The 14402-nt window shown below is 38.5% G+C and overlaps 1 protein-coding gene and 1 pseudogene across 2 annotated transcripts; one reads left to right on the top strand and one right to left on the bottom strand.

Moving 5' to 3' along the window:
* Nucleotides 1-2583: 2583 nt before the first annotated feature.
* Nucleotides 2584-3419, bottom strand: LOC147564728 (DNA-binding protein S1FA pseudogene; annotated as a pseudogene).
* Nucleotides 3420-11921: 8502 nt separating this feature from the next.
* On the top strand, nucleotides 11922-14226 carry LOC147564727 (uncharacterized). Of its 2 annotated transcripts, none has more exons than XM_086649674.1 (4): nucleotides 11922-12026; nucleotides 12807-12973; nucleotides 13127-13408; nucleotides 13483-14226. In XM_086649674.1, the coding sequence occupies exons 2-4, from the start codon at nucleotides 12824-12826 to the stop codon at nucleotides 14113-14115; spliced, it is 1065 nt and encodes a 354-aa protein (XP_086505800.1). In that variant the 5' UTR covers nucleotides 11922-12026; nucleotides 12807-12823; the 3' UTR covers nucleotides 14116-14226. The 2 variants fall into 2 exon arrangements, with proteins under 2 accessions (XP_086505800.1, XP_086505792.1); XM_086649666.1 differs by having other exon boundaries at nucleotides 11955-12184.
* The last annotated feature ends 176 nt before the right edge of the window (nucleotides 14227-14402 follow it).

The raw sequence follows: 14402 nt of genomic DNA, 5'->3' as shown, positions 1-14402 counted from the left end.
ACATACGAAGATCGTAGTCGACTTCCAAAAAAAAAAAAAAAAGATATAAAGATTACTTGGCATATTGTTATTGGTGTGTGAAATTTATAAAGTAAATTAAGAATTTGAAGACTTGGGAGTGAAGAAGGTCAAAAGGGTCTAAGAAGAAGGCTGACTAACTTATTGGGAAGCTCCCGTAGTCTACTTGAAGCTTGATTAACTAATCAACCTTCTATATTATTTTTCTTTTCCAAAGAAATATCTGTATTAGTTGAAATATGTGACATCTGAAATGTTTTGAAGGTGCTCAGACGTGTTTGCTAGTATGCTAGACAATAAGGCCATGTTTGGCGCGCGGGAATGGAATGTGATTCCTGGGAATCACATTTCCGTAACGTGATTCCTGGGAATCACATTTCCGTAACGTGATTCTTGGGAATAGGATTACTGTAGTTTGACGTTTGGTTTGACTAGGAATGGAAATTTGATTCCAGACATATTCCGAATTACTTGTTTGGTTCGTATAGGAATAAGAATGTAAACATTTGTAAAAGTTCAATTTTACCCTTACTTAAGCTACATAAAATACAAATCAACTTTGTTATATATTCAAATCAGTATTATTCATTCAAATTCGTAGATATGAAATAATAACACGATACACCAAAGGGTTAGAACTTAAAGATAGTAATTAAATGTATTAATAAAAATTTATCTAAAATAAAATTTTATTCATAAACTTAGAATAGAAATTTATCTAAAATTAAATTTTATTCATAAACATACATAGTACTTTTTAATGCCAAACCCACAAAAAAATAAAATTGGTAATTCCATATTTTGGTAAGGATATATTTGTCAATAAATATCAATATATGTGATTCCGGGGGAATGGGAATCACAAACCCACCTCCCCAAACCCACCTCCCCCGTGGGTTTGCTATTACCTCGTTTTGAGGGAATCACATTCCCGGGCCCACGTCATTCCCGCTAGCCAAACAATGATCTGGAATGTGATTTCCAGGAATCACATTCCATTCCCACGCCATTCCCACACCATTCCCGCGCGCCAAACATGACCTAAAAGTAACGTTTTTGAAAGTGGGGTTGGCTTTAAAGGTCAGTACGGAAATGAGTAGGGTTTTATTGTTGACCACAGAAACCAATATCCTGGCTCCCATATAGAGATACTGAAGAAGTCCAATTTGGAGGATTATTGTTGATATGGATTACTTATCAGCAACACATATCTAAGCAGTACGATTCGGACTCGGCTCGGTCAAGATCCGAGTCCGAGTCGGGGGCGAGTCAGCCGAGTCACTTGGTATTTCTAGAATATTTTCAAAAACAGAATTAATATGTGACAAATAAAGAAAAAAAACTGGCATATACTAGTAACGACCCGAGTCAGATCCGAGTCAGGACTCGGCTCGGTGTATGTCCGAGCCGAGTCCCGAGTCACTCGGCTGACTCGGCCGAGTCGTACTGCATAGACACATATATCTTCCTTGTTTGGTGTATGAGAATGCATAAAATGATCTTGTTATGGGCACTGTACTCCATTTATCATTTACCATCATATATTTAAGTCGTGTTTTTTGTTACATCGTGTTATCTTTAAATTATTTGATTACTATTTACCCGTTATTTTGACGTTGTAAATGTGTTTTGATTGATCCGGTGTATGAATTTACCTTGTGCTTCTAAGTCTGACACTCGTATCATACGTCCAGATCTGATTGGAAGTATTACCTCATGTGTTCTATATGGTAGTAATGTGGAGAGGATAGGATCTTCTTCTGGCGTCTTTGCAAATCACTGCTTGACCTAGATAGAACGCAATGAAGGCATTTGCAGGTTTATTTACATTAGCAAAATCGAATTCTTCTATCCAAATTTAAATACGTAGAGTCTCACATTACGAACTAAATTTTGCCTTAACATCAATAGCTTATCCCTGAAAATCTACTGAACCACTCTTTGCTCTGGTCAATTGAGTTCTCCTTCTTCACTTCATTTGATGTTTCCGTGGATATTCACATCTTTATTACCCCATATTTCTTGTGGCTCAGATAATAGTCGAAGGATAAAATTGAAAACAAAAGACCTTCGTATTCCCGATAGAACTGAAATCGTTTCCTTTGCACTGAGACTGACGTGTATCTAATATTTCATTTGACTCCTTTGTTCTGATGGTGAGACACAGGTAACCTGTGAGTCACTTTCAAGATCATGTATCTGCTGCGGAAACATCATGGGTGATGAACTGCAGCGAGAGCAGTGTGAATCAACATGTGATTTTGCGACTCACTTCTGCCACAGTTGATATATTCATGACTCCAGCTGTGTTTGTTTCCCTCATTGTTAAATCTGACCCAAATATGTCATTCAAACGAATCAGACAAAACTAACATTTTAAAATCCAACTCGAGTCATTTGAGACCTCAGATTTCATTTCTGACTTGGGTAAAAAGGAACACTACCTTCATTCAGTTGCAGCAGTGTCTTCAAATTCATAAATGTTATTCTGTAAATCAATTCGAAAAGTAAGGGCGTATATAAATGAGGACCCGACACAAACAAGCTAGAGATCTTCATAAATTAGAAGAGAAGAAATGCAAAAACTGAACACTAGTCTGCAAGTAAATGTTGATAACAATCTCCCCCAAATTAACAGTTTAAACCAGTATCACTTTCCAGTGCTAAAAGTTAAACTTGAAAGTATATGTGAATGCTTCTCTTCTATCTGGTTAACAAGAACAACTCCTTTCTCAACATGGATAATGATCCATCAGAAAGATATTCAAAACTTCTATTCTCCTGGTGCTGACACGCCCTGCCTCAACCTTTCCTTCTTCAGCTTCTTCTTCGATAAGGGTTTCTTCTTCTTTGGTCCGATAGTTTTTTGCGCGTAAGTATAAAGGATGTAGTTTCCTACAAGAAATGTCAATAGTAATCCGACCACGAAAAGCAATACTATCAATCCTGGGTTGAACCCTTTTGCTCCCACATCATCTTTAACATTTCCCTGCTCACTGCATACATGGATGATTAGTATCGTTTTTAGAAATTACATCGGCAAAAATGAAAGAAGCAGATAATCAAAAGTTAACTAATTGTGGCATTAAAAAATATTCTACTAAAACGTAAAGGCACGACTTGGTAGTGATATACTAACATAAGAGTTCCTTAGAGATGTATAAAACATTAATGTCGCACAAAAAGTTCGCTATCGGACCATCCTCAGATTCTCAGATGGTGAATGAAATAAAAGATACATAACAAATGTTTATGGGTAAGATAGGGTTAGTTACTTCGGTGTTCCTTCCTATTTAAATCTATGACAACACCAAACCGCAAATCACGACTTACAAACATAATACATTGACGACGTACTATAGATGCATCTCTTCCTTTATATCCTTTATCCCTCTAAACATTTGTTATGACAAAACACTAGGGGTGGGAATCGGGCGGGTATGGGCACCCGCGGGTAATTCTGAGTCGGGCTCGGGCGGGTCGGGTAAGTTTCTCCTCTGCCCACTCGGGTTCTCGGGCGGATTCGGGCGGGCTTTTCTGAAATCTCCTATGATCAAAGCCCGCCCAAGCCCACTAAAGCATCGGGCAAGTCGGGCTTCGGGCAAATCGGGCATCGGGTTTCTTTATCTAATATTTTCTACCAGATCAGGAAACTCTAGAAATTTGATATTGTTCAAATAAGCTTCTCTAAACAAATTGATACCAAATCTTTACAAAACTTATAAATCAAGAATGAAAGAAATACTTAGATTCCGTAATATAATCTATATATGCAAACATGAGACTTGGTTGTCTTCCACTTTTTTTCTTGTCTTTGTATGTTTCATTAATTCTTCTTTGTTCTTCTTTCACATCAAAATAATCTTAAAATTTGACCACTACATAGAGATGGAAGATGATCCCAATAACTTATTTAATAGAGAAGAAGGTTGGCAGAAGAAGGTTGGCAGAAGAAGGTCTAATAAATAAGAGAGAAACTGCTAGAGAGACAACGTAGATTTTTTTTCTCTCTCTATGCTACCAAAATTTTCAGATTCAATGTGGAGGGTTGCTTCAATGTTTAGTTTATATATCTTGGGAGAAACCTTAAATCTACTTTGGGCTTTATAGTGAAGTATAATCGACACTCAGAGTGATTGGCATCTATAGGCACCCGTCGGGTGAGCATATCGGGTTCGGGTATGGGCGGGGTGGCAGGCAGAGCTTTTCACCCGAGCCCGCCCACGAAAAATCATCGGGCTGGGCGGGTGGTACCCATCTTCGGGCGCGGGCATCCATGGACATTGTCGGGCACGGGTAAACGTGACGAGTATCGGGTTTTCGGGTAGAATTCCCACCCCTACAAAACACTATTAGGTGAAAGTTGCGAAATGTTATGCCGATTCAAGGGTATGCGTCGAATTTATAGCGTACATACGTAGCATTTTACAACACCTTACTTGACACGGGTACTCGAAAAGAAAACTCATTTCTTATTTTCAATTTAACAGATCAACAAAAAAAAAATCGTTTTAGAAAATAAACTCAACCTAGGGTCTGTTATCTAAATGGTGCATAGTAGTAAAAGCTATCTTAAAATAAATAGAATGTAATCCAATAGAGCCTAAAATTTGATTACTTAATACACATTCTTTAATAACTTCAAACAAAAAAGTGGGTGAGAGAAGTTGTCGCCTGACGTCAGCAGCGCGATTCATCTTCCCCCCCCTTTTCACTCAGAAACCCTAAAAGCTCTACCATCTAACACCCCCATCATAACTTCAGTCTTAAATCACGCATGCAAAAAGGAAAACGGATACGAATCGGCAAGGAGAATCTCCATTGGTGGTTAACTTGATCTTTCGAGAACGATTCAGCAACATTAAAGAAGAGTTAAGACAAATCGTTGCTTTTCGGCGTTGGAAAGGCAAGCAGACTCAACAAGATCAGAGAGAGGATCTCGGGAAGATCAATAAATCAGAAGGAGAGCATAATCAGGTTAGGTAATTTTGACCCTCATCTAATTACTAACATCTGTTTTAATTTCTTTCGTTATTGAACATGTGGCGGAACTAAATTAAAGAACCGAGAAAGGCTACTCATTCCCCTTCACGCATGCGCCGGATTCTATGGATTTAGTGACGTTCGGCTTCCCCACGATCATCTGGTTTTGGTTTTCTCACACTTGGATTAAAACAGAGGTAGTCCCTAGAGAATTCTAGATTACCGAGGGTTTCCGTCTCACACGTGGTGCTAGGTTGGATTGGCTCCATGGAGAGGAGAAGGAAATCCTCTCTGGGCCAGATCAAGTTGAAGTCTCTTTTTCCCATTATATATATGGGATTCATCTTTAGGGTTCATACTGTCATCTTCTCTTTCCCTCACTCTCCTCCTTCTTCAATGTCGACAAACTCTAAAGACAACATTGAAGAACTAGCTCAACTCATGTCGATCCAGTTAACTATGTCAGATTACGGCAAGCTCACTATTAACTATCCTAAGCCTTCTGAAAACAAAGAGATGCAGGTAATCTCTTCTGGCTACTTAGGCCGTCTTTGTTGTCACTATGATTACGGCATAGGATTTATTCGCAAACACCTCTCAGCTCAATCTAGGTTTTTCAGAGAGAGTCGTATTACTCCCTCTGCCACTGGTCCTAACCACTTCCTTATCAAACCTAGAAACTTAATAGCCATGAATGAGATTAACCTTGGACGTCCTTGGATTATAAGAGGGTATTTAGTTGTCTTGCAAGAGGTTGACCTCCCTCTTCATGGAGAGGTTCCTGCTCTCATGCAGGAACCCATGTGGTGTAGTTTTTCAAGTTTACCCTCCTCGATTCAAAATCGTCACGACCTAGAAATCATCTTCTCATGCATGGGTTTCATCATTCAGATCCAACCCAAGAATTTCAGTTTGGTGACTAACTCTAATATTCGGGTTCAATTCATGTATGATGTTCGCACCCCACTTTTAGCTACTCTTCATTCTATATTTACAGATGGTGGGAAACCGATTAATTTTAGCTACTTTAAATTCCCTAAAGCTATCTGTCACAAATGTAGAATTGTTGAGCACCCTATCACTCCTTGCATGCAAGTTCATCCTCATTTAGATAGTGTTCCAATGGAAGTTAATTTCGTGGCTCATGGGCCTGCTGATAATTGGGCCCTTACTGTAGTCCCTCCCTCTATAGATCAAACTCACACTATCCCTCCTCACGAGTTATTCCAACAGAAAGGCAAGAGAAAAGATTTGGAGAGGTTAGTTGAGGTTAAGATTGAAGAAGGTTATCAAAACCAATTTATGAGTAAGAGGTCGAAGGACCATAGGATGGGCTATACTTCTCCTATCTTGGGTAGTCACCACAGTGGTTTTTCAGGCAGTTCTTCGAGGTCCTCTTCCATTACAGGTTACGGCCCATCAAGCTGGTATACGCCTTCCCCCGAATCGATTGATAGTTTGGAGGAACGTCGTAGGCATTTATTTACTGATTCAATCATGGAATCTCCTGGCTTACAATCTGAGGAGAAAGTTGAAGGAAGCAATGGGTAGCCTGTTCTCGGTTCAATCAAGCTATAAGTATTTTATTTGCATGGTTGATAGTCTGGTTTTTTGATAATCTGTTAGTTTTTTGTACTGTTTAAGTTGGTGTTTTGTTAAGTGTTATTAAACTATAGTTATCTGCTAGTTTTGTTAATTTCAGTAGTAATCTTGGTTATGATATGTAGTTTATAATATGGACTGTTAAATATATTTAATGTTTTCATCTCCCCTGATTTAATCTTTTCGATAACTACTCTGTTTTATTTATTAGCTACCTGGTTAGTGCTTTTCTTTCTCAGTCTTTACCTCCTTCTCTTCCTCTCTGGCCTTACACTCTGATTTCCCCTTAGGCGAAGGGAGAGAGGTTTCTGGAGGTGCCAATAGCCTCTTTATAGGGTTCAGTCTCTTAGTTCAGTCTAGTGGGCTGGATTGAGTCGCAAGGGTTCGCCTTTAGTAGATAACCTTCAGCCTTTTCTTAGAGGCACCCTCGAGGTCATCTTGGACATTAGATTTTCCCTTGATTTAGGACCTTACTCTTATAAGTGGCCCTTTCCTGAGAGGCCTGAGGAACTCTCTCTCTCTTTTCCTCTTCTAGATGACTGTAGAGAATAACAGCCCCTCCATCCTTAGTTGGAACGTGAGGGGGATTTCCTCCTTTAGTACCCGGAAACACTTAATGCACATGATTAATAAATTGAACCCCGATATAGTTTTCCTAGCCGAGACTAAAACTAAATCTATAAACATAAACAAATATATTAAAATATCGAAACATTACGATAACCACTTTGTTGAACCTATTGGAAACATAGTATTAATCTTAAAGTGGTTTATTCGGACTATAATATTATTCACATGGAAGTAGAAAATATTAATGACAACTCACGTTATGTTATCACGGGCTTTTATGGTTGTCCTCATCATCACAATAAACTTAAGCCGTGGAAAACCTTAGAATCTCTTGTTACTAACAAGGATATACCTTGGATAGTAATAGGGGACCTCAACACCATTTTAGACGACCAAGACAAAATAGGTGGCTCATTAGTCTCTAACTCTCACACTCCTAAAGTACTGCATTATATCAATAAATTGAGTTTACTGGATATAGGTTTTATAGGATCCCCGTTCACTTGGAACAATAGACAATTCGGCGATAATTTCATTCAAGAAAGGCTAGATAGGGCGCTAGCTAACCTCTCGTGGCTTAGTATCAACTCCAAATATAGCGTTAGTCACTTGGAGACGGTAGGCTCTGATCACCTCCCCATATTTCTTGCAGAGATAGATAATAGCAATGACAAACCTAAACCCTTTAAATTCTTAAGAACTTGGATGTCCCACCCCGATTGCCATGAATTTATTGCTAATAAATGGACTAATCATAATAATATTCAGGTTAACCTTAAGAAGCTTAGCAGGCACTTAACTAAATGGAATAAAACTGTCTTTGGAAATATAGAAAACAACATAAAAAATATCATCAGTAAGATTAATGTCACTACTAATAAAGAAGAGTTTACTCAATTAAACTATAACCTTGAAGAATGTTATAAACATCAAGAAATTCTCTGGAAAGAAAAATCCAGAAACAATTTTCTTGAAGTAGGAGACAAAAATACTAAATTCTTCCACTCTCAAGCCATTCAACACAATAGGAACAATAAGATTAAAGCTATTAAAAATACGGATGGGGACTGGATCGAGGATAGAGACCAAATTCAGGCTACTATCACCCAGCATTTATTGAACATTAGCTCTTCCTCTTTTCAGAACGCGAGCATAGACAACCTCAACCTTTTTCAACCCACCATTTCTGCTGATCAAAACCTAGAGCTAATTAGTATCCCAGATCAGGAAGAAATTGATATAGCTATTATACACCTGAAAAAAGAGGCGGCCCCAGGGCCCGATGGTTATCCCCCTTTCTTCTTTCAGTCGAACTGGGATACAGTTAGCCCTAATATTTATAGTTTAGTTCACAATTTCTTTACCTCGGCGGAGCTACCTCCGGAAACTAACCACACCCATATTTGTCTGATCCCCAAAACCACTTCACCTCAAACGCCAGCAGACTATAGACCCATTAGCCTTCTTAATACCACATATAAAGTTATTACGAAAATTATGGCTGATCGGCTTAAACACTCCCTTCAAAACATTATTTCCCCCTACCAAGCTGCCTATATCCCGGGGAGACAAATCACGGATAATGTCATAATAGGTCAGGAAATTATTCACTCTCTCAAAACCTTAAAAGGTTCTACGGGTTACTTTGGACTGAAATTAGATATGTCCAAAGCTTTTGACAGAATTGAGTGGAACTTTCTGACCAAAATTATGACTAAATTAGGTTACTCTGATCACTGGATCAAGATGATTACTCAATGTATTTCAACATCCTCGATGGCGGTTCTCATTAATGGCAGGCCGGGTCCCACTTTTTTCCCCACTAGGGGTATTAGGCAAGGCGACCCTCTATCGCCTTTTCTCTTTACCATTGCCATGGAAGGTCTCAGCCAGCTGATTAATGCGGACCACGATGGCAATAAGTTCCTAGGGTTCCCTACTAACAACCCCAACCTAGAAATTTCTCATCTTCTGTTCGCAGATGATTGCATTATTTTTGGTCGGAATTCTATAGATAACATTCAGACTCTCAAGCATATTCTCAAAACTTTTTGTGATGCTTCAGGCCAAATGATCAACTATAGTAAATCCAATATTTTCTATTCCAAGAACTCACATCCAAAATTCAAGCGTCTCATTATGAAAATGCTGAAAGTTAAATATGCTTCGGCTTCGGAAAAATACCTAGGCGCCCAGTTATTTATAGGGGCGCATAAGAAGAAGGTCTTCAATGACATTCTTCTGAAGATTAAAAATAAATTAGAGAAATGGAATCACAATTTCCTTTCTCAAGCTGGGCGTACCATTGTCATTTCGACAATAGCAGCGGTCGTACCCCGATATCAGATGCAATGCTTTACCCTCCCAAAGGGTATTTGCAAGAGCATTTCGACTTTGCAAAAGTCGTTCTGGTGGGGTAAGTCTAAAGGTATTTGCACGAAAAGTTGGTCCTCGATTTGTCGACCTAAGAATCTTGGGGGGCTTGGTATCCATCCCCCAGAACTTGATAACCAAGCCATGTTAGGTAAGCTGGCGTGGAGGATCAAAGCTGAACCTAACGCTATATGGGTGCAATTCCTCAAAGCTAAATACTTTAGCCACTCAGAAAACCCCTTGCCAGCTAAACCTCATCATTCGTGGCATTGGAAAAATATTAGCAAGCAGATGAATAACATCGAAAAACATATTGCTTGGGAAGTACACAATGGTAATAAGATTGATATTTGGAACGATAACTGGATTCCATCTTTGCAACATCCTATTACTAATAATACTAACTCCCAATTATCTAAAGTTTCGCAGCTGATAGAGGAATCCAAATGGAATGAAGCTCTGCTAAATAGTACATTTGATAGTAACACTGTTAACTTAATTCATGCTATTCCCTTAGCAGCCAACGAAGAAGACCAAAGAAAATGGACCCTAACTAAATCAGGTAAATTCTCGGTTAAATCTTTATACCATAATCTTTGTACTAGTATAAACTCTCCTATACCCAACGCTCCAAACTGGAACTTCATATGGACCATCCCAGTCATCCCCAGAATTAAGCTCTTCATTTGGAAGATCTGTAATAAAGCCCTTCCGGTGAGGGTTAGAATAGGTAAATACATTGACAATAATCTGTCGTGTCCTAACTGTCCAGAGACGGAAACTATTGAACATGCGCTTCTTCATTGTCCTTTAGCCAGAAATATATGGTTTTACTTTAATATTCAGTCGACACAAATATCTTCGATTGCAGATTGGATTTTTTCTTGGGAGCAGGAATCACAAATCTGTTTCACGACTGATAAAACCCACTTTGCCATTATTTTATGGATAATCTGGAAAATTCGGTGCGACCATTGCTTCCAATATGAAATAGACAACCTAGTCAAAATTATAAACATGATCTCCACCTTCCCTAAATACACAGAAGTTACTCCGACAAAAACCAAAATAGAATCAGGAAAATGGAACCCCCCGGACAGTTCCTCGTTAAAAATCAACGTAGATGCTTCATTCCTGGACATTCATAATGTCATAGGAACAAGCTTGGTTGTGCATAACAATGAATCCAAATTTATTGAAGCTAGTACTACCGTCTCGAGAAGCAGAAACGCAGAAGAAAGCGAAGCCATTGCGATTTTAAACGGCTTGTTATGGGCTGAATCTCACAAATATAATAATATTATCATTGAAAGTGACAATAAAAATATCATACAACATTTAAAGAATCAAAGTTACGATATACAATGGCAATCCAAGATTCATATCAAGAAAATTCAAGACATCAAGCGACGTCTGGATAAAGTTAAATTCTCCTACACAAGCAGGAAGTTCAATCAGGTGGCAGATAAGCTGGCTAAGTGGGCTAGAAAGAGGAACAGGAATCAATCATGGACTAATGTACCTTTTATTATTTCTAAAATGTATTGTAATAAGACCCTTTTATGTTAGTTAATATAATTTACCCTTTCAACAAAAAAAAAAAAAAAAAAAAAAAAAAAAAAAAAGAACAAAAAAGTGGGTAAACGTAACACCATCAAACAAAACAATATATTTCTTAACGTTCTTCTCTACCACCGTACCATCATAGAAGACGTGATCTGCTAAGTTATCTTCAGCCTAATTGGTTAGTACAATTTACATGTTGGTTAAAAGAAAATGAGAATTGAAGAACATAAATTCCTGAGATTTAATGCAATATCTTGTTTTGCCACAACCTTAATGAGATATAGAATATACTTCAAAATGAACAAAAATGGTGTATGGTTCGAAAAAATCAATCGATAACTTCAGTCCATGGAACAAATCTTTTTGTAAAATGAGATACATACTGTTAAAAAAAATGTCCAATATCCAGTTGATTCTCAATAGAATATGTGCGGATAAGATTTAAAGAGAAAAAGTGTTTCGCCACGAATTCAACCGGGTTATTAGTTGGCGAAAGTGTTTTCGGGGTGGGAGAAGAACCTCGCTTAAAGCATTGTAGGCACCCGGATTGCACATGGGACATCTCACAATTTGTGTTTTGTACGGGCCCTACAGCAGTTTGGTCGGGTGCTCTCCCCCTAGCATTTTTTTTTTTTTTTTTGATGAGACTCCCCCTAGCATTGTTGAAGTTCCATAGCCACTTGTGCCATAGATAGGGTAAAAGAGGCAGACAAATTTGGGGTACCCAACCACCAGCAAGTATTTGTCGGAATATCAACGGTTAAGAAACAACCGGTCAAAACTAATCAAAATCCAACGGTTCATTCTGAATTATTAATAGAAGAAAGAAAAACGAGAAGTTCGTGGGCACCTAACTCTCAAAGGATTGATAATTCGTCAAATTTGGCGTGTGGGAACCACGTCAAATTATTACAGTAAACCTCTCTCTCTCTCTATTAACTCTTTCTTTCTCTAGATTTCCTCTCCCATTTTTCAGTACTAGTTGATTCTGTCTATACGTCTCTTATCTCTTCGATTTGTTCGAAAAGGTCCCGTTTTTCTTCATAATAAGGCAGTCTAGCCGTCTCTCAAGGTATAGTTGATTCTATTGAAAACCCTAGAATTCCAATGAGATCTCTTGTAGGTTGGATTGAGTAAGGAACACTTTTTGGTTTTGTTGTTTGTTAGATTTTAAGAATTTGATGTCAATTTCTTTCTGGGTGTCTTTGCTAATTTAAGAGTACTTAAATCTTGTTAATTGTTGTTGTGTTTTTAAATTGTAATTCAATTTTGTCTGTAAAAATGTGATTGAAATGGTTCGTGTTCGTACCAATTGGAGTTGGATTCATCCTTTGGTTGGTTGGTGACCTAGGGTTTGATTCCTTTGAGAATTGCTGCTTTCTGAATAGTTGTTGTTGGTATGAAATCTGGTTATTTGAGGGCATAATTGAGTCCATTCTTATATGTCTAGGATGACATGAAGTTTCTGCCAATGCTCAAGGCAGTTCAGTAAAGTCAGACATACTTGGGGATTTTTCCATCATGTTCCCCTTGATCTATTGCCCTTTTTTGAGAAACTAAATTTGAATGTCATGATTTTTCATTCGGTCTGTATTGATCCGGATAATGTGGAAATGATCTTATTTCTTTCCGGCCGAACTGATAGTACTTTCTTACTTATTTCATAATGCACTTCCTTGTATCTCTGTCTGCAGGTTACTGAACTGTAGAAATGGACTTCTTCTTTGGCAACAAGAATGGAGATTCACAAAACTCAGAATGCACCTTTGCTGATGAGGGCATTCAAAGATGCCCATTTCTGAGGAACATCAATGAACCTACTACATTTACGTTTAATTCAGCACCGAATTTTTCAATCCCTGTAAGCTTCTTTCGTACCCTTTTATTATCTTCATATTTTCACTTCACTTTGTAGATAAACCCAATAACTTTCACTGCTGATTGCCTGATCCTCAATTGCTGCTCATGTCATATGAACTATTCTCAAAACTTGAAGAATCGTTAATTTCTTCAGGTGCGGGGAGCAAAAGGTCCGATATTCGAAGATGGACCCAATTTCGGTATGGCGTTTAGGCTATTCCATGGGCACGATGGAGTTGTTCCACTATCAGGAAAAACATCCCTGCATTCTGTGAATTTGGAGTCTAAGCCAACACCAATGCAGTTCAATCCCTTGGCAGCAAAGGCAGCCACCATTAGTCTCTCAGCCTTCGGACTAGGAGGGCCATTCAGCTTTGATTTCTTCAAGAAGAAAAACAATTCAAAATCCTCCAAGAGAAAGGACCAGTCTTCACAGGTAGATAACAATCATATACAGAAGAGTTCAATCTTCTCTAAATCTTATCCTGACTTCACGCCTTGATTTTTTAGGGAAAGGATTCATCACATGAAGCCGTGGGAAACGAGTGGCTGGAGAAGGGGAACTGCCCAATTGCCAAGTCGTATAGGGCAGTTAGCAATGTAGTGCCCTTAATAACAAAAGCTCTGCAACCTCCGCCAGGGATGAAATTCAAATGCCCACCTGCAATAGTTGCGGCTCGAGCAGCATTGGCAAGGACAGCCCTCGTGAAAACCCTCCGCCCTCAGGCATTATCGACGAAGATGTTGGCAATTGGAATGTTAGGAATGGCAGTCAATATCCCTCTAGGGATATGGAGAGAACACACAGAAAAGTTCTCAGTAAACTGGTTTATAGCTGTTCATGCAGCTGTTCCATTCATAGCTATGCTAAGGAAATCAGTATTGATGCCAAAAACGGCAATGGCTTTCACAATTGGTGCATCAATATTAGGGCAAGTTATTGGTTCTAGAGCCGAAAGAATTCGACTCAAATCAGTTGCAACAAAGAGGGCAGATCAGGAAACATTGTCAACTGAAAAGTCCAGTGAAATGCAAGCCGTTAGTGCAGGAAGTGGGAAATGTGGAGAAACTGTGGTATGGGATCCACTTCTGCTCAAGGGTATGACTACTGGACCTTCTTCGACGGGTAATCTGTGTTACTAACTAACTGAATTAACAGATGGTCAGAATAAGAGGCAGGACTCAGAATTGTTTTCATTTTATCGATCCCCCAGACAGTTTCAGTTTAATGAATTTTATTACTATTGCGTTTAAGAACTCTCTCTATCTCTCTCCAACTGAAATCTATCTACCCATCACAACTGAATTCTATCGGAAATCTAATGATATCTGATATTGCAACTTCTAACCTTTCAAAACTCTTGGTGGAGCAATGGAACCAAAGGAAAAATACCACACAATCTGATATAATTAGACCACTTCAATGTTGA

This window comes from Eschscholzia californica, unplaced genomic scaffold (assembly GCF_041429995.1).
Source record: "Eschscholzia californica isolate CP2 unplaced genomic scaffold, dmEscCali1.0.p SCAF_1, whole genome shotgun sequence".
Taxonomy (NCBI): Eukaryota; Viridiplantae; Streptophyta; class Magnoliopsida; order Ranunculales; family Papaveraceae; genus Eschscholzia; species Eschscholzia californica.
The sequence above is the reverse complement of the archived record's forward strand: the minus strand, read 5'-3'. Positions and strand labels throughout refer to the sequence as shown.

Coding starts and splice junctions, on each gene's coding strand:
- LOC147564727 (XM_086649674.1), top strand. CDS start 12,824: ATGGACTTCTTCTTTGGCAACAAGAATGGAGATTCACAAAACTCAGAA. Junction 12,974..13,126: donor CACCGAATTTTTCAATCCCT/GTAAGCTTCTTT, acceptor TAATTTCTTCAG/GTGCGGGGAGCAAAAGGTCC. Junction 13,409..13,482: donor GAAAGGACCAGTCTTCACAG/GTAGATAACAAT, acceptor TTGATTTTTTAG/GGAAAGGATTCATCACATGA.